The 18,303-nt window shown below is 47.2% G+C and overlaps 3 protein-coding genes across 16 annotated transcripts; all 3 read left to right on the top strand.

Moving 5' to 3' along the window:
* Positions 1 to 2,506: 2,506 nt before the first annotated feature.
* LOC133168033 (stromal interaction molecule 1-like) lies at positions 2,507 to 7,740 on the top strand. 8 transcript variants are annotated; one of them, XM_061299250.1, is made up of 11 exons: positions 2,507 to 2,782; positions 3,571 to 3,685; positions 3,755 to 3,870; positions 4,925 to 5,102; positions 5,551 to 5,728; positions 5,796 to 5,963; positions 6,037 to 6,137; positions 6,217 to 6,452; positions 6,673 to 6,759; positions 6,836 to 6,878; positions 6,954 to 7,740. In XM_061299250.1, coding segments are annotated over exons 1-11 (1,578 nt in total). In that variant the 5' UTR covers positions 2,507 to 2,781; the 3' UTR covers positions 7,309 to 7,740. The 8 variants fall into 8 exon arrangements, with proteins under 8 accessions (XP_061155234.1, XP_061155230.1, XP_061155235.1 ...); XM_061299247.1 differs by lacking the exon at positions 2,507 to 2,782 and adding an exon at positions 2,876 to 3,016; XM_061299248.1 differs by lacking the exon at positions 2,507 to 2,782 and adding an exon at positions 2,876 to 3,016 and having other exon boundaries at positions 4,928 to 5,102.
* On the top strand, positions 7,324 to 11,359 carry LOC133168035 (capZ-interacting protein-like). Of its 5 annotated transcripts, none has more exons than XM_061299257.1 (7): positions 7,324 to 7,516; positions 8,946 to 9,054; positions 9,773 to 9,868; positions 10,060 to 10,128; positions 10,194 to 10,259; positions 10,316 to 10,546; positions 10,620 to 11,359. In XM_061299257.1, the coding sequence occupies exons 2-7, from the start codon at positions 9,025 to 9,027 to the stop codon at positions 10,848 to 10,850; spliced, it is 723 nt and encodes a 240-aa protein (XP_061155241.1). In that variant the 5' UTR covers positions 7,324 to 7,516; positions 8,946 to 9,024; the 3' UTR covers positions 10,851 to 11,359. The 5 variants fall into 5 exon arrangements, with proteins under 5 accessions (XP_061155241.1, XP_061155240.1, XP_061155239.1 ...); XM_061299256.1 differs by lacking the exon at positions 7,324 to 7,516 and adding an exon at positions 7,896 to 8,575; XM_061299255.1 differs by lacking the exon at positions 7,324 to 7,516 and adding an exon at positions 7,896 to 8,474.
* A 144-nt stretch (positions 11,360 to 11,503) lies between these two features.
* On the top strand, positions 11,504 to 14,337 carry LOC133168034 (guanylyl cyclase-activating protein 1-like). 3 transcript variants are annotated; one of them, XM_061299254.1, is made up of 6 exons: positions 11,504 to 11,662; positions 11,759 to 11,824; positions 12,027 to 12,381; positions 12,507 to 12,656; positions 13,368 to 13,455; positions 13,551 to 14,337. In XM_061299254.1, the coding sequence occupies exons 2-6, from the start codon at positions 11,793 to 11,795 to the stop codon at positions 13,673 to 13,675; spliced, it is 750 nt and encodes a 249-aa protein (XP_061155238.1). In that variant the 5' UTR covers positions 11,504 to 11,662; positions 11,759 to 11,792; the 3' UTR covers positions 13,676 to 14,337. The 3 variants fall into 3 exon arrangements, 2 of the variants coding, with proteins under 2 accessions (XP_061155238.1, XP_061155237.1); XR_009718140.1 differs by having other exon boundaries at positions 11,504 to 12,381; positions 12,783 to 13,455; positions 13,551 to 13,612; XM_061299253.1 differs by having other exon boundaries at positions 11,504 to 12,381.
* Positions 14,338 to 18,303: the final 3,966 nt, after the last annotated feature.

Below are 18,303 nucleotides of genomic sequence, written 5' to 3' on the forward strand. Positions count from 1 at the left end.
GCCATAGCACCAGCCCAGGAGCCGCGTACTAGTTGTCGACTCCCCTTTCACGTGCCTGCTCTGCTCACAACACAACAACGCCGGGCGCACTGCTCCCGGAAAGAGGAAGCAAGCAACAATGAACTGGATTTCAAAATAAAGTCGCGTGTAATGTCCGAGGTCAAACACGGCGATATAAATCGATGTTTACGTTTAGCATCGATGCCAATAAATCGTAGAGCATTATATCGATTAATCAATGTGTATTGATGAATCGTTACACCCCTAATTAAAACTAATCACTTCTAAGTAGGGGTGTAAATCGCGGGTTTTGTCACGATACGATATAATATCGATACAAAGAACTACGATACGATATTTGCCGATATCTTAAAGCCTGCTGCGATTCATTCACGATATATCGCGATATAGTGCTCTACGATCGATATTTTTTTTTTTAATAAAAAATATAGAACAATATCCTGATTTATAACAATTCATACGCAAAATCAACAAGGTACTGCAAACCCTTTATTTAGGAAATTACAAGAGTATTGTAGTATACAAATTGCTTATTTTAACACTGAACTTTGATGTCGTGTTTTTTCTTTAAATGTGCGGCGAGATTTGTGCTCCCTGAATATTTGATCACCGCATGGCAGGATTTACAAACTGCACGTGTCTTGCCCGTTGAGCCATCTTTTCTTTGCAATCCAAAGTGCTTCCAAACGAATGACTCGAAGCCTAAAGGGGAGCAAATTTCCTCGTCTTTTTGGACACTAGCCATAGCACCAGCCCAGGAGCCGCGTACTAGTTGTCGACTCCCCTTTCACGTGCCTGCTCTGCTCACAACACAACAACGCCGCGGCGCGCACTGCTCCCGGAAAGAGGAAGCAAGCAACAATCAACTGGATTTCAAAATAAAGTCGCGTCTAATGTCCGAGGTCAAAGACGGCGATATAAATCGATGTTTACGTTTAGCATTGATGCCAATAAATCGTAGAGCATTATATCGATTAATCGATGTGTATCGATGAATCGTTACACCCCTAGTATCGATGTATCGTTACACCCTTAATATATATATATATATAAAATATGAAGTTTATATTATCTTTGACGTTTATATATATATATATATATATATATATATATATATGTGTATATGTGTATATGTATATATGTATATGTATATATGTATATGTGTATATGTATATATGTGTATATGTATATATGTGTATATGTATATATATATATATGTATATATACATATGTATATATACATATGTATATATATATATTCATTGATACACATCGATTAATCGATATAATGCTCTACGATTTATTGGCATCGATGCTAAACGTAAACATCGATTTATATCGCCGTGTTTGACCTCGGACATTAGACGCGACTTTATTTTGAAATCCAGTTCATTGTTGCTTGCTTCCTCTTTCCGGGAGCAGTGCGCGGCGTTGTTGTGTTGTGAGCAGAGCAGGCACGTGAAAGGGGAGTCGACAACTAGTACGCGGCTCCTGGGCTGGTGCTATGGCTAGTGTCCAAAAAGACGAGGAAATCACCTCCCCTTTAGGCTTCAAGTCATTGGTTTGGAAGCACTTTGGATTCCAAAGAAAAGATGGCTCAACGGACAAGACACGTGCAGTTTGTAAATCCTGCCATGCGGTGATCAAATATTCAGGGAGCACAAATCTCGCCGCACATTTAAAGAAACAACACGACATCAAAGTTCAGTGTTAAAATAAGCACTTTGTATACTACAATACTCTTGTAATTTCCTAAATAAAGAGTTTGCAGTACCTTGTTGGTTTTGCGTATGAATTGTTATAAATCAGGTTATTGTTCTATATTTTTTATTAAAAAAAAAAAAAAATCTATCGTAGAGTACTATATCGTGATATATCGTGAACGAATCGCAGCAGGCTTTAAGATATCGGCAGATATCGTATCGTAGTTCTTTGTATCGATATGATATCGTATCGTGACAAAATCCGCGATTTACACCCCTAATATACACATACATATATATGTATATATATATGTATATATATATGTATATATATGTATATATATATATATATATATGTATAACAGTCTAAAATACAGATAAATGCAATACAAAAATAAAATAAACAAAAATTACCCTACCTCAAATCAAAGCACGGCTGAATGACAAATAACATGGAGAATTCTTAACACATACTGTAAATAAGTTTTTAGAACAACTTTTATTATTATAATTTTTTATAACAAGGTACAAGTGTACATACTGTAAATATGTTTTTAGAACTCTTTTATTATAACAATTTTTGTATAACAATTAAGGTACACCACTGTAAATATGTTTTTAGAACTCTTATAATAACATTTTTTTATAGTAAGGTACATGTGTACGCACTGCAATTGTGTGGGGACTCCTTGCCTTCTGCTAGCCCAGTGGTTCCCGAAGTGGGCGGTACCATCCCCCTGGGGGCGGTGGAAAGATCTGGGGGGGCGGTGAGGAAGAAAGGGGCGGTAGGGGGGCGGCAGTCCGAAGTCAGAAGTTTGAACGTTTGTTTGACGATTTGTATGGAAGCCCAGCCGACGGCACGGTGGACGCGGCCGAAACGAACGAGGTGAAAAGCCACCCAGTCTTGGTTTAAGTCTGAGTCGGGTTTGGATATTTTTTTGTCAGTTCCTGCGAGAGGATCTCAAGTACCAAGACCCAAAGGCCAAGCAGAGCAACTTCCACCGTGCAGACCTTCACATTAGCGCGGAGAACGTGGGATGCCTGGAAGAACTCAGAGAGTGAGTCCATTCAAAAGAGGGACGGGAAGGGGAGACGAGTGTCAACATCAACTCTACAGCTCTGTTGTAAACATGTGAAGAGGAAATGTGTGTGGCTCCCCTTGGACTGCATGGAATACAGCGGTTTGTGAAGTCATCTTTGTTGAAGAGAGAGAATATACGTCGTGTGGTGAATGGTCTTTGTTGTTTCGCTGGTCTCCAAAAAAACCACTCGGTGGACGATGGCTGGCCCGGGTAAGGAAGCACTTCAGTGACACACGGCTGATTGGGAAAATATTTTATTCAATCCGATGTCAGAGTGATGTCTGACAAGATGCTTCAGCTCTTGACGGCACAGATGTTCGCCCCAAAAAAGCCCCCTCTTCTGACAGACAAGCCTATCTTATACCTGCCCAAACCGTTGATGTCATGACTTGGAGTGCAGCTGCTGTTCGTATTTTAGTCTACTCGTTGCTCCCAAATGTCCTAAGAAGGACATGTAGAAGACTCTTTCCCCTGCATAACAACAGCTGCGCCATTCCATATTCTAAGTTGCTATACCTTGCAGAAACTGAGGCATCTCTGGCCAGCAAAAATAGCTTATGGTCTCCTCACTGCAGCAAAGTCACCATTTAAGGTGACATACAGCGATGCATAGAATCTAAAATTTACCTCAGTCGAATGACCTGAAAAACATTGTTTGGATTCAAAAGTTCTTAACTGTTACAAAAACTTGAGCAGTGTTGTAAATTCATGCCAGCTATGGCAAAACCTCGAGCTGAGTCCAATGTCTTGCCGTATGCGTTCAGTGTACAACTGGACAAGCGAGCAAGTGGAGGAGTGGCTACAGTTCAGTGTGGAGCTGCCCCAGTACGCCGAGACCTTCCGTAAACACGGACTGGACGGCAAGGCGTACGCTCATCTGTACGTGTCACACGTTGACCGTGAGGATACTGGAGAGATCACCGTTGCCTCTGTGACCTCATCCATCAGGCTGGCGGTGAAGTACGCCACCCTGACCGGCTCGGTGTTAAAAATTGTAGAGCGTGGTCATGTGCAGAAGCTGCAGCTCAAGGCCCTCGATACCGTGCTCTTTGGACCACCGCCAGGTATGCTCCAAACCTCAAACATCACAGGAGAACGGCACTCGGTGGAGTGCATGTAACCCTCATAAAATGGTGTGATTACTACTTAGTCAATCAAAAGCTGAGAAAAAACAGAAGCACGTGATATCTCAGCCTGTCGAACTGCTTGTTCGACAGAATGTCCCTCCTCCTATCGGACAGAGGCGGAGTGATTTGAGAGAGAACGGAGAGGCCAAGGCTAGGATGGAACGGATAGCAGGACACAGTGAGAGAAATCGATTAAAAAAAAAAGAGAGTACAAGAAATTGTGAATCTTTTTGATATTGATTTTTGATATCGACATTGCTTTGATATTGTGATATCCTTTGATGAGATTGTTCGGCGATCAGCCGTTACTATTAGCTAGCTCGTTTTTTTTTGTTCCCCCTTTTTTTCGGATTTTCATTCTGACGGTTTCGTTTGGATCGATAGCGAGCCTTCCAAGTTGGATCTGAAAAATAAAGGGGAACAAAAAAAAACGATCTCCGTGAGATAGCTAACAGATCGCCCAACAATCGCATCAAAGGATAAAATATCAAAGCAATGTCAATATCAAAAATCGATTTAAACAAGATTCACAATCTGTTGTACTCTCTTTTTTTTTTTTATCGGTTTCTTTCACTGTGTTCCGCTATCCGCTCCGTCCTGGCCTCGGCCTCTTCGTTCCCTCTCAAATCACTCCACCTCTGTCCGATAGGAGGAGGGACATTCTGTCAAACGAGCAGTTCGATCGGCTGAGATATCACGTGCTTCCGTTGTTTCTTGGCTTTTGATTGGCTAAGCAGTAATCACGCCATTTTATGAGGGTTACACGCAGACATTAATGTAAAGTGCCTAGTGGGACCTATCCACTCCAAGCCTGTAGGTGGCACTCAAAGTTGTAAAATGTGGTCGACAGCAGTGCTCTCCAAACTTTGAGTCGTTGTGGAACTGGTCACTCAAACTCCAGAAGAAATCACATGGAGGGCCTCCCCATCTATCACTGTCTTTATAGAGGTGTGTCTGTGTGTATCTGTCTGTCTGTGTGTGTGTGTCAAAGTAGGCCGACAGAACCATTGGAAAGACCTTGTTCTGGGCGTGTCCATCCTGGTGGCATTGGGCGGCTGCTGGTTTGCTTACGTCCAGACAAAGAGGTCCAGAGACGACCTGGGCAAGTTGATGAAGGACCTGGAGGGTCTTCAGAGGGCCGAACAGAGCCAGTTGGGTCTCCAGGAGAAGTGAGTTCAAAATCGGCCAAGGGAACTGACTTCAGGCTGCTGAGTGAGTGTGGAGACAAGCAGCGCAAAAGATTCCAGTTTCAACTCCTTTTATGGACAAAGGGAGACGAAGAGCTTGCTTTCGAGTCTGTCCCATGCTCGCACACGCACACACACATGCGCACAATGGGATGAATGCTCCAGACTTGTAGTTGTTCCGTCTCAATGGCGGTCTCTCGTGGCATATTCAGCTGCTCGGCTGATCCCGTGTCAGTCATTTGGTGGTCGAATGCCCATGACACGGTTCCCTCTCTGGTGCATGGCCGGTTCTCAGACAGTTCAAATGAGGTCACAGCGCCACTTGCTGTGCATGTGTGTGTATAGACTCTATACACACACATGCACGCATCTCTTCTTCAAATGCATGCGGATGAACCTGATGCACGATCGCCCCCATTGTTTTTGTGAGGCTGCAAAAGGCCCAGGAGGATCAGCGCTGCGTTCAGGTGGAGAAAGGGAAGGTGGAGGAGGAGCTGAGGAACGAGATTGACGCGACCAAGCGGGAAGCATGCCGGCTTCACGAGCTCCGCGAGGGCACTGAAAATGAAATGAGTCGCCAGAAGTACGTCGAGCAAGAGCTGGAGCAGGTCGAGGAAAGCTAGGGGGCGGTGGCTTTCTTAACCAAACGTAATTTGCCAAGACCTGCATCCGCAGGTGAGGATGGCGCTGAAAAAGGCTGAGAGGGAGCTGCAGTCACGGGCTCGCTGGTCAACGCCGGACACCCTGCAGACGTGGCTGCAGCTGACGCACGAGATTGAAGTTCAGTACTACAACGCCAAGAAGCAGAGTGCCGAAAGGCAGCTACTGCAAGCCAGAGAGGGGGTGAGTGAGCACTCGAGCACTCTAGGCCGCACTTGGAATCGAGAAATGGGCCAACTGCCCGCCGCCGTTGCAGGCCGAGAAGATCAAGAAGAAGAAGAGTTCGCTTTTTGGGACCTTGCACGTGGCTCACAGCACCTCATTAGAAGACGTAGACCACAAGATCCTCTCTGCCAAGTTAGTAGCCCCCAACCTTTCTACCCGGCAACGGGAAGAGTCTGTCCAAATGTGGTGCAAGACCTGATGGGTCCCGTAGACAGGCCCTGGCCGATGTGACGGCCGCACTGCGAGAGAAGCTGCGGCGCTGGCAAAACATCGAGTCGCTGACGGGTTTCTGCCTGGTTACCAACCCGGGCCTAGGGGCTCTAGCCGCCGCCCTTCATTTGGACCCGTCCTTCCTGGGCTTGCGAGCGGCGACGCCACAGCACCTCCTCCTGTCCGACGACCTGGACGATATGGATGAGGACATGCTGTCACCCGGCACGCTGAAATGTGAGTTGTGTTTTCACTTGAGTTGGCAATTGATTTCAGAAGCTCAGCAATGGGTCAATAGTGGCCTTTTTAAAAAAAATATATATATATATATATTTTTTTTATAAACGATCCGTTTTTGTCACAACTAGCAACCGTGAAGTCCAAGCTAGTGTGCATTCAGAACTGTTGAGGTGCCCCGCTTTGTGTCCGTCTCTTCCTTTCGGCTTCCTTCATACAGATGCAGCCTGGCAGATGGACCAACGAGCGAGCGACCTCTGGCCACTGAGTGGCTTTGCAGACAACCTGTTGCCATGGAAGCTCTCCGGTTGGCCCCTCTCTTTTGACTTTCTCTCTTTTTTGTGAACAAGACATCAATGACTCGCTGCTCTTGTATTTGCCAGCTCAGAGGATGGGAGACTCGACCACGATGTTCAGCTCTCAGAGGTTAGTTATGGGGAAATGTCCAGCCCCATGTGGAAGTGTCAATGATACAAAGCGTATACCTTCCTCCTCCCACAGGGACATTATGGATCGCTCTGACTCTGAGTCGCCCCTTCCGCACGCTGGCGGCGAACCCCGAGGCCTGCATGGCTCCAAGACACTCCTCTTGTCCAATCGGAGTGCCCGGATGAGAGAGCTAGGAGGAGGCCTAGAGAAAAGCTCAAGCCTTGGGGAGCTAAGGACCATCCCCGCCGCCATCCCTGCCTCCTCCCGCTCCACGCGCTCGCTTTGCATCACGGCCGCCGCCGCCGCCGACAGCCCCGTTCTCTTCTCGGGTGTTTGCGCAGTTTGCCCGGCCAAGGATGGGGGCGAGGCATCGGGGGGTGGCCGTCGCAGAAATGCCTTCGATAAAATCTTTAAGAAGAAGAAATGACATGACTGAAACCAAACTGTCTGCAAACTCTCACGCTCTACAGAGTTGGTGGCAAAGCTGGAACTTCGGCTCACTAAAACTAAACACATGCCATCAACACAATTGCTTTTCTGCTTGTGTGTAGTCGGCAGCGTAAGAGAACTACTGAGTTCAATCAGCTACATCGGGATTTCACACTTGTGATGACACCTGAAGGCAGCATGCAAAGGTACGCATACGCACACACTTGTTAAATCATAATCAGGTCGCGCGTGGATGGCAGAGGCCGGATGTGAAGTCAACCAAATGACCCCAAGTGATTCAAGGATTCATTATGTCAAGAGCTTTTTCGAGAATAGTCATTCCTCTCTTAGCCGCTTTTTGGCGGTGTTTTAAAACTAGTGTTCGTTACCATGCTGTGCACAGTATTAATAAATAATGGGAGCACAAGAACCACGAAGACACCAGTGTAATTCATATGTAACATTACACATTCAATATAAACCTGTTCAAACGTCACGCACGTTCAAGTTAAATACAAGCGTACAGCACATAGACTGGAAAACAGACAAGCTGTAGCTTGTATACTGTCACATGATCTGTTTGACCGAGCACGTTTTGAGAGTGATCGTTTGCCGATGCAAGCGGGATGGGTCCTTTCAGGGCGGAAGCGAGGGAGCACAAAGGAGAACCGAAAGAAGACGTTTGCTCAGTGCCTCTATTTCCTTTCGAGGTGGAGACATTGCTTGGAGCTGCGGGCTTCCTCTTCACAACAAGCGCATCTCGAATACTTCTCTTGTGTTCTGTCTGTCCGAGCATGCTCAGACTAAGTTGTTGCCAGATGTTTGGGCTCCATACTCGAATGGAAGATGGCGGCATATTTGCACAACACATCGAGCGTCATCCTCAAATGTTTTGCCGATAACTGGATGCTTAAGCGCTTTCCACTGTGCCATGTCTCACATGGGTCAAGATACCTGCGGGATGTGTGGAATTTCAACGAATGAATGAATGAATTAAAGGAGCGTGACAAATGATCAACATGTGACAGAACATGAGCCGCCGCCAGCGCGTATCAGTAGTGTTCTATTTTTAACCCCCACCGCCGACCTGCTCGGCCTCCCTTTCACATCGCCGACCGACATAAAGCAGGCGACACGACGTGCGGCGCCGCCAGCGAGATGGAGGTATTTTTTTTCTTTTGCGTGCGCCTGCTTTGTGTCTATCAGAATGTGTGGGAATCAAGTTCCGCCAGGCATTTCGTTTGGACGCCTGCTTTATTTTGCAAGTGAGTGAAATGGCTCGAATGCAAAGTATTTTAATTGGTGAAGCGGTTCGGCGTTGGCACTTTCCCTTGTCGTGACCGTAAAAAGCACCGTCGAGTGCTTCCATCGTAGACATGGCCTTTAGTTTCCGACGTCGATTGTCGGCACATGCCGTAAAAGTCAACGCACCATCCCGCAATGAGCGACACAATCGCAGATTTCAGCTGAACACCGCAATGTGACGAAATAGCGGGCTGCGGAGCTGACTGACTTCCTGTGAGCGCCACACGAGACGCGCGCCTCGTATTCGACACACTCGAGATGCCACAAAAGTAGTTGCTCTATTGCCGGCTCTCTTCGCCCTGTTTCACCCCCCAACCCACCCCCTTACAGACGATACGACGGCGTACAAATCGGTGATTGAGCGAAGCGGCTGCTGAACTTTCAGTTTTTGCAAAAGCAAGAAGAAAAGATGGAAGAAGGACATGGGCGAGAAAAGGAGGTACAGACTTTAGCTCTTCAAATTATTTTCAATTCTCTTTTACTTACAAACTTCAAAATGAAAACTACAAACTTCAAAATGAAAACTCAAAGCTAATCAACAATAATCGCGGTATGTGAGAAAAGGTTTTCGGGATGATGCTTTTGGCATTCTTGTTAGCATCGAACGAGTCTGCACTTGTCACACGCCTTGCTTTTCTAGCTGTAACGCTGCTGTCAGCCACCAGGGGACGTCTGTGCGGCTAAAGTGGCTTTCTGGAAACACTTACGCGCTATGTGAAATTAGAAAGAATTAGTTCAAATCGGATCCAGGGAAGCATCAGGAAACAGTAACCCCCCCAAAAAATTGTCAACATGTACATTTTTAATTATCAAAGTCGTAAACTAGATGTCAGGAATCGTTTACGCAGAAAGAGGAAGTGGTTTACCGGTTGAGGGTTTATTCACTTTTCCCTTTTGCTGTCAGATAACAAACTGACTGCATGCCAATGCTCGGTGTGCACGTTGCTCAATGTGACCCTTCAAAAATAGAAGATGAATGTGCGCGTGTTCGCGCACGACTTCCGGGCTGTGCGATAATTTCATTATCCATCGAATGTGGGCAATGTGAAACCTTGGACTGCAGTTGACACGGATCAACCATACGTTGACAGCTGTATCTGTTTGTGTGTGTCCAAAATGTTGTGTAAATCTGATTCCAACTTGGTTCTGTCCCTCAGGAGACGGCGCCACTGCCGTCACCGCCCTCACGGCCCTCTGTGGCTGAACTTGCCGGAAGGTTCAAAGTTTCGTCTCCTCCCTTTGCCAGCGAGACAGTAAGTTTGAGTTTGTAAGCCATCCAGCCTGGTTGTACTTTTCAAGTTTTTGAATGGAGGGCTGGCACTTTAGTTGCTTGTCAGGATTACGGCAGCTCTCGGAGCGCTGTGTGTGTGTGTGTATGTTTTGTTTGTGTTTTCTTTTGTGTCAAAAGTTTGAGAATTACTTTCACACTTGAAACGTCTGTCAGGAAGCGCCGGTCAGACGTCGAGCCCCTCGCTCTTTACAACTGCCAAAAAGCCATGAAGATGAGCAGGAGGTGAGCAAAGCGTGCGCTCCGTGTGAAAATAGTGTGACTATCAAACGAATGTTTCCGTTTGTCAGAGACCTTCTGGCGTGACTTCACCTGTCAAAGCCAAGAGGAACTCTGCCCTGGTTGAGAAGCTTCAGGTGGGTCTGTGCTCTCATTCTGTGTGGCTATGACATCATGGCACTTCCTCCCCCAGGCCAACCTTGCTCTGTCCCCCGCTGCCCTGCTGCCCTTGCCCATGAGCGCTAGCTTCAGGCTGCCGCCGCCGCTCTTCAAACCGCCAACACCCACCGCAGGGAGCCCCTCGTCCACGCCAACGTCTCCCGGCCCCAATTTTACACCTCTGGCAAGTGAGGAGGAGGGACCGGTGTCATTCGAAGCTCCACCCGCAGCGGCGGCAGAGGGATGCCTCTTGAACGTCAGCAAGGTCGGCTGGATTTTTCTCCATCACTCCTTGTCAATCAAAGTAATTGAATAGGTTTTGATTGATTGTCCTCTAGAGCCGAGCGCGCCACTCTATCAGGCGACGCCCTCCTTCCCGCCACCGCGCGAAGTCCGGTAGTGGAGCGGAAGTGGGCGTGGCCACAGAGGAGTTGGACATCGCCAAAAGCCAATCAAACCGTAACACGACCCTGGGAGCGGCTGATGTCTTTGCTCATGACAACAGGAATCGTTCCAAGGAGGGCGCATCAGAAGAAGGACGCACTGATGAGCAAGGAGAACGGCAGTGAGAGGCAGGTTGATCGAGAGGAGGAGAACCAGGAAAAAACCTCAGGAGAGGCGGAATGAGACAATGAGACAGAGAGATGACGACGGACAGCTTTTCCAAACCCGTGCAACTGAACACTTTTCCTCTTTGAACACTGATCACAATTTTCCCATTTTGAGCCTCGTCCCTGCTTCTGTCAAGCGATTTGTGGTCACTCAAACATCCACTTGAATAATTCCTCAAAAGAAAGCGTGAAGCACCCGCCACCCGAAACACGACTTAATGACGTCAGCGGCATTCCGCTATTGCCCTGTCCTTGAACGTCTTCAGCTGACAAGAGGATTTCCCCCAATTTGGCACCCTTCACACAGTTGCGTCGTCCTTAACCCCACCAAGGTTCATTTCAGGAAAGGACCAAAAGGGGAAACCTTGCCCGCCGTGGGTTTAATCTCATTGCCATATGCACTCTGATCTAACACTGTGCCTACAAATAAACACACAAGTGGACATTCACTTGTGAGGTCAAAGGTCTACCGGACTGGATGTTTGCTCACTAATCATGTCTTTCAAAGGGAGGATGAGGCCTTCAACCTTTCTGTCATGACATTTGCGTCAACTAGACAGGCGAGAAACGCTCTCTGCCCAAAGTATTGAAACAGCGGGGTCAGTCTATTAGTCATGGGCGTACTCTGTCATATGATGATGGCTTTCTGGTAGAGAGTCTACGGCAGGGGGTCACCAAGTCCAGTCCTCCAGGGCCCCTATCCAGCCTGATTCAACACACCTGATTCAAATCATCAGGCTTTTCTAGAGCTTGCCGCTCATTTTAATCAGGTGCGTTGAAGTAGGGCTGCACCTAAAACAGGCTGGATAGGAGCTCTTGAGGACCAGACTTGGTGACCCTTGCTCTCCGGGATGATACTTCTCCAGGTTGCTCGCCTAAAATTGACTCAGCTTGCATCCGATGCCGGTGGGGAACCTCTCGGACCGACCTGGGTGAGTATATTATATAAGCGGGAGCAGGGCAGGTAAAGGATCAGGACGCAGCGGTGGCCTGATCCCATTAGAGGTTTAATTTCATGAGCTTTCTTTAGTCTCGCTCCAGGACCTAAGAGGGTTAAGAGCGTTAACCATTGCTCATGTGCGGCCATTCCGGCATCTGCCATGGAGTTCTAACCTCTTTAGCGTTTTCTTCCAGAAAGAGACTCGATCATCGAGCCCCGGTCCGGCAGTTTGACACGCGGCTACTCGTTGTGAATGCAGACCCCGTGAAATCATCAAGCTCAACCGGCGCAGACGAGAGACTCTTTCGGACAAAGACTCCTTGCTGTTGTCACTGCATTTGGATCGGACGGACGATGGGCAATCACGGCTCCAACCTGGACGACATCCTGGCCGAGGACATGCACCACTGGTACAACAAATTCATGCGGGATTCGCCGTCGGGTCTCATCACGCTGTTCGAGCTGAAGACCATCCTGGGCCTGAAGGGTATGACTGAGAACGCCAACAGCTACGTGGACCAGGTCTTCTTCACCTTCGACATGGATGGGGTGAGCCGATCCCGTTTGAACTTGGCCACATCCAGTCTGGCCGTGTATTAAGTGGCAAAGGCGATGAAGAAGCAGGATGGCGGCGGCGGTGGTCGACACTTGTGTCACACTTTCTCTCCGTGCAGGACGGCTACATCGACTTTGTGGAATACATTGCTGCCATCAGTCTGATGCTGAAGGGGGAAATCAACCAGAAGCTCAAGTGGTACTTCAAACTCTTTGACCAGGACGGCAATGGAAAAATCGACAAGGAGGAGTTGGAGACTATCTTCTCGGTAATTAGATGAGATGAGCGAGTCCTTTATTAGTCCCACGCAGAGAAAGTCCCAGTTGCCGTGCGAGAACTGAACTCTTGATGTGGATTTACTTGCCATCTTCTTACTTTGATTCTTTCTTTGCAGAGTCATGCAAGAAGGAATCAATCTGCGGGAAAAAACAAACACACTGAAGCCTACTTGTGAACAACGAAACATGATTTTTATTTCAGACCAAACTTCAAACTGGGAGATATGTGTTTTTTGTCCAACAGACTGGACTGATTCCGATTTGGTGTTAGATTAGCAAAATGTCGTGACGACGTCAATATTTTACCTTGACCGTCCTTTAACAAGGAAAACCTCACAGCTCGTGCCGTTTGCCGGACGCTGTCCAAAGAAATACATCCTGTTTATTTTGGGGGTGGGGAATTCAAGAGTAGCCTGTGCAAGAACTTGACTTCCTGACTCATTCATTCCAATCTTTGTGAAGGCTGGCGGATTAAGTGGGAAGTCTAACCTATGCTAATCTGCGGAATCAGATCAACGCATCAGAAACAGGGACCACTGAACCTGACCTAATTTTGTCGCTCGGGAGTCTACATTTGTACAAGAACCAAAAAGATTGTTGATGAGCAGAAAAACATTTGATGCGAAACTTTGGACTGACAGCTTGTGGCAACCAGAAAACTGTACTGTGATGGCTACCATTAATGGATGTCTCCCCCTCAGGCCATCCAGGACATAACCCGAAACAGAGATATTGACCCTGAGGAGATTGTCACGCTCATTTTTGAAAGAATTGACGTGAAGGGGGAAGGTAAAGCATGCTAGAAAAAAGAAAGAAAGAAAAATATCCTTGATGTTTTTTAGGCTACAATGCTCAGAAAATACTAAGCTAATGCATCCATGCAGGTGAGTTGACCCTGGAGGAGTTCATCGAGGGTGCCAAAGACCATGAAGACATCATGGATATGCTGAAGAACCTGATGGACTTGACGCCCGTGTTGATGATCATCGTCGAGGGCATAAGGCCGTGAGGGGCAAAGCTGACAGATAAAACAAAGACAAAAACTGTGGGGGAAAGTTGCTTGACGGCCCCCCCCTCTACGGAGACATGTCTGCGATGGACCGACCGTTGTCTCTGGTGATCAGGTGGACAGAAAAACTCGCTCCCGACACCTTGATTCCTCGACAGTTGTGTTGAAGTCTCTCCTTCCCAGTTGAAGTTTACTGTAAAATCAGAAGGGAAGAGACTGAAACATTGAACTCCAAAATGTCCGACAACGCCGCAGAATATCATAATCTCCTAGCAATGAAAATGAACTATTGTGCCTAACACTACCCTAGAAGCTCTCTTTATTACATGAACATAGTTGAGGTCAACAATAATGCATCATTCATTAGCTGATTCCTGCTGACGGGCGGCTAAGCGTTTTATCTTGCTCTTCAAGTATCTTTAGGGACACCCTTGTGCAATGCATGTTGGGAGTCTGCTCTGCCTCAGCCACATTTTGCTGTGATCTTCTTAAAAGAAGCTTAATCCCACTGATTTGTAACGGAGATCATTCGAAGCGCCATCCAACAAAGCTCCTTCCTGTCTGTTTTGAATCATTTTCAGGAAACCCAAGCAACTGTACTGCTCACTTGTTTAAATGCTGTATGCACATTTTCTAGTTTTTCAAATAAAAGCCTTACTCTGTGTGGTCGTTCTTTAGCCTCTCTATACAGTCATAGTTTTCAAATTAAAGCCTGACTATGCAGTCATTTTTAAAGCCTTACCTGACAAGAGTTTGGGTTAGGAGAGAAGAGTTCTAGTCGTGCTGAATTGGTGTGACCACACACTGCATGTGGCCCCTTACGTGAGTCAAGAGAACAATGCGTATCTGCGACTGAAAGTTGGTCATGTTCTGGAAATGTGGTCCCGGCCCATTCCGATCATCAATCTCCTGTCATGGAAGAAACAATGTGGGGTCACTGTGGTGTGGTCGGTTCTACATAAAGCAATGTATCCCATAGCATAGTGGTCCCCAGCTGTTTTAGCACCACAGACTGGATTACTGTCAGACAATATTTTCACAGACCGGTGTTTGACGTCACGTTTTTTGTGAAGAAAACTTCTAAAAACAATTCTACAAAATCGAAAGTCAAAAGTATCAATAAATCAAATAATCACAGGCTGCACATTGCTTATGTATGTTTTCTTGGCAAAAATTGTCTGAGTTTGAACGACAATTTCCGCAAAACAGACCAACCACAATCCTAATTGTAATTGTTGCAGAGCCTGAGGACTGTTTAGGTCAGGGGTGTCCAAACCTTTTGCAAGGAGAGCCACATTTAATAAAGTGAAGGGGCCCAGGGTCCAATAGTTTTTTCAGACATCTTTTAACGATAAAAATTTCATGCAAATACACACTGTTATAAAACAAATTTCATTGTCACAATTGTCTTTATTTTTCAAATAACAAAATAACCAAATATAAGCCATTCAGGCAGATGTGAACAACTCTAAAAACACAAATTCTGCCTTTCATTCATAACTGAAGAGTCAGATAACATTGAACAAACTGTTTGAAATACCTTACATTTACATGAGTTTAAAATTATTTTTGCCTCATGAACATTTTAAACAGGAGTTATAAGTAATGCAAATTTGTCTGTTATTATAAAAACTTAAAACAAGTGAGTTTTGCTCTTGTCATTTACAATATTTTTCAGAAAGTAATAGTTTGTGTCATATCTACAGGTTTATAACATCAACAGTATTAACATGGCCACTTCGTAATGTTTAATATTAAGTAATATTTATTTTTTATTTAATTTTGACTCACAGCCCCGCGTGTAGAATCGCTGTTGTGATGCCATTTCAGCTTGGAGCTGCTTCACTTTATCAGCGCGGTTACTCCCTGTTAGCTTGTCGTATGTGTCAGCATGTTTAGTCTTCTAGTGTCTCTTTAGGTTAAAATCCTTAAACAAGGCAACCGTCTCTTTAGAAATTAGACAAACACAATTGCCTTTATTTTCAGCGAGGAAGTATTGTAATTCCCATTTCTCAACTGTCCTCGTTTTCTTTGCAGTCGCCATGGCAGAAATGAGCGGCGAGGGGTGGTGCTGCCACCCTTTGGTAATAGGAGGAATTACAGGTTCAAGTTTCTTTTTTTTTTTTTTTTTTAGATTCAGTTTGACAGTGCAGGCGGTCCATAAATAATACATTATAAGACCGAAGCTGCGGGCCGTATGAAATTTGGTCGGGGGCCGGATTTGGCCCGCGGGCTGGACTTTGGACATGCCTGGTTTAGGTGGTTGGCTCGGAATGTTCTGCTCTTTTCGTCAGTCAGAACACAGGAGGGAGACGTGGTTCAGTTTTGGTTGCTTTACTGAATTATTGGCAAGTAACAGGCACTGTGGCTCATATGGGCATACAGGCGAACAGGCAAAAGGTATAAGCACACGTTTGGTCGTAAGGATGTTGTTAGGGTTTACAGATTATCTTGATCGTATGATTATGTTGGAATCTAACCTGTAATAAATAACCTAGGTAGATTAGGTTGATCCTATGCTTATGTTAGAATGTAACCTGTAATAAATAACCTAGCTTGTCCTGTCTTACACAACATCGTAAAACACCCCCTGCTAAGCTTTGACTAGAGGTCAAGGGCTTCAACTCCATCCTGTCCACTCTCACCCCCACCCTGTTTCTCTCAATAAAAATGCTCTTGCAAGAGGCCTGAGTCAGACCTCATTTGATCATCGCTGTACGCACGACGAATGACTCTCCATTTGCAAGTGCTTAAAAAGGGCATACTGTCTCCCGTGTGGTTCTTGCAAAAACAAGTTAGAGTGAGCACTGTCATACTGTCGGGTTTTGTAGATGCTTTTGTTTTGTCCTGTCCTTCGTGTTATCACTTCCTGTTTTATTTTGTACACGACCTCTGCACTTCCTCTGCACTGCCGTCCACTTGACCTCCCTGTTGGGTAACTACGTACACCTGTGTCGTCCGCCCTGATTGTCTGCACCTGTGTCCTCCCCCTTCCGTGTGTGTATTTAGCCTGCGTCTTCCCCTTGTCTTGTGCCAGTGCGTCTTGCTAGTCATGATCACCAGGGACCCCATAGTCACGGTTATTCACCGTGAAAGCCTTGATAGGAGAGACCTTTTGTCCAAGCTCTGTGCTTTGCCTGTGAGATTTTGCTTTCGTTTTTCCCTCAGTTTGAGGCGCTTTTTGTTTGCTGTTCTCAGCCCTTTCTTCCCTCGTGTTGAGGCGCTTTTGTTTTTGCCCTTTTTCCCTTGTGTTGAGGCGCTTTTGTTTTTGCCCTTTTGCCCTCATCGTGAGGCGCCTTTTGTTCTTGGAGCTGTCGTCCGTGAAGGAAATAAACTCCTTTATTTTTTGAACTCTGCATTCGAGTCCTCTCCCTGCTCTGAGCCTGACATTACGCACTGGCCAGACATGGACTCGGCAGAGTCGGAACAGCTGACCGCCGCAGTACGCTCCCAGGCGTCGAAGCTAGCCCAACACCAGCAGCAGGTAGATCCCCTGGGAGATGATGTTCATGAGATCTGGAAAACACAAGGAGACTTCAGAGCGGCGGTGGCCGCCCAAGTGGGAACACTGACCCGGCAGATGCAAGACGTTCTCGCGCTACTGACCGCTGGACCAGCAGCGACGCCCAGTCCACCAGTTGCTTCCCCGGTTGATCGGCCGGTTCCCGCCCCCATGGCAATGGGGGGCAGACTGGCTCCTCCTGAACGGTACGCCGGAGAACCCGGGCTCAGCAAAGCCTTCATCACCGAGTGCGAAATGCAATTCGAGCGGTCCCCAGGCGATTTCCCCACAGAACGCTCCCGAGTGGCATACCTGATCTCGTACCTGACGAGAAGAGCCCGAGCGTGGGCAACGGCAGAATGGGCCAGAGATTCCGCTACCTGTCGCTCTCTCTCCGCGTTCATCGAGGCCCTGCGCATGATGTTCGATCCGGTCTCCTCGGACCGGGAGAAGGCGCGTGAGCTGTGCCAGCTGTCCCAGGGTCAAGAGTCGGTCAGCGACTACGCGATCCGCTTCCGCACTCTGGCCGCGGGATGCGGGCGGAACCCGACGGCCCTGTATGATGTTTTTCTCAAGGGTCTTTCCGGAACCATCCAGGACCAACTCGTTCCCTTCAATCCTCCTGCTGACCTCGACGCTCTCATTGCGCTGGCTATCCGCACGGACAACCGCCTGCAGGACTGGAAGAAGCAGCGCGCAAGCCGGAGCGCGACCGTCTTCTCCCCCGTGGCAGAGGTGGCATCGCCGCTCCTCGAGACGCACCGCCAACGATCGAACACAGCACTGCTACCGCCTGGGATTGAACCAACGCAGCTCGGCCGGGCCAAGTTGAGCGACTGATTGACTGGGCTTTTGCCCGGAGATTGGGGATAAGAACCGAATCGCTAGCCACGACCGTGAAAGCCAAAGCACTCAATGGTCAGGCGCTATTTGATATATCCCAGGTAACCGAACCTCTCTCACTGTCCTTCGGGAATCATCACGAGAAAGTCAGACTGCATGTGGTAACCTCTCCCATAAATCCAATTATCCTCGGGTACCCGTGGCTATCGCGCCACAACCTAGCCAGGGACTGGGAGTCTGGGGAGATAAGGGGATGGGGACCCCGTTGCCCAGGGTCATGTAT

This window comes from Syngnathus typhle, linkage group LG15 (assembly GCF_033458585.1).
Source record: "Syngnathus typhle isolate RoL2023-S1 ecotype Sweden linkage group LG15, RoL_Styp_1.0, whole genome shotgun sequence".
Classification (NCBI taxonomy): domain Eukaryota; kingdom Metazoa; phylum Chordata; class Actinopteri; order Syngnathiformes; family Syngnathidae; genus Syngnathus; species Syngnathus typhle.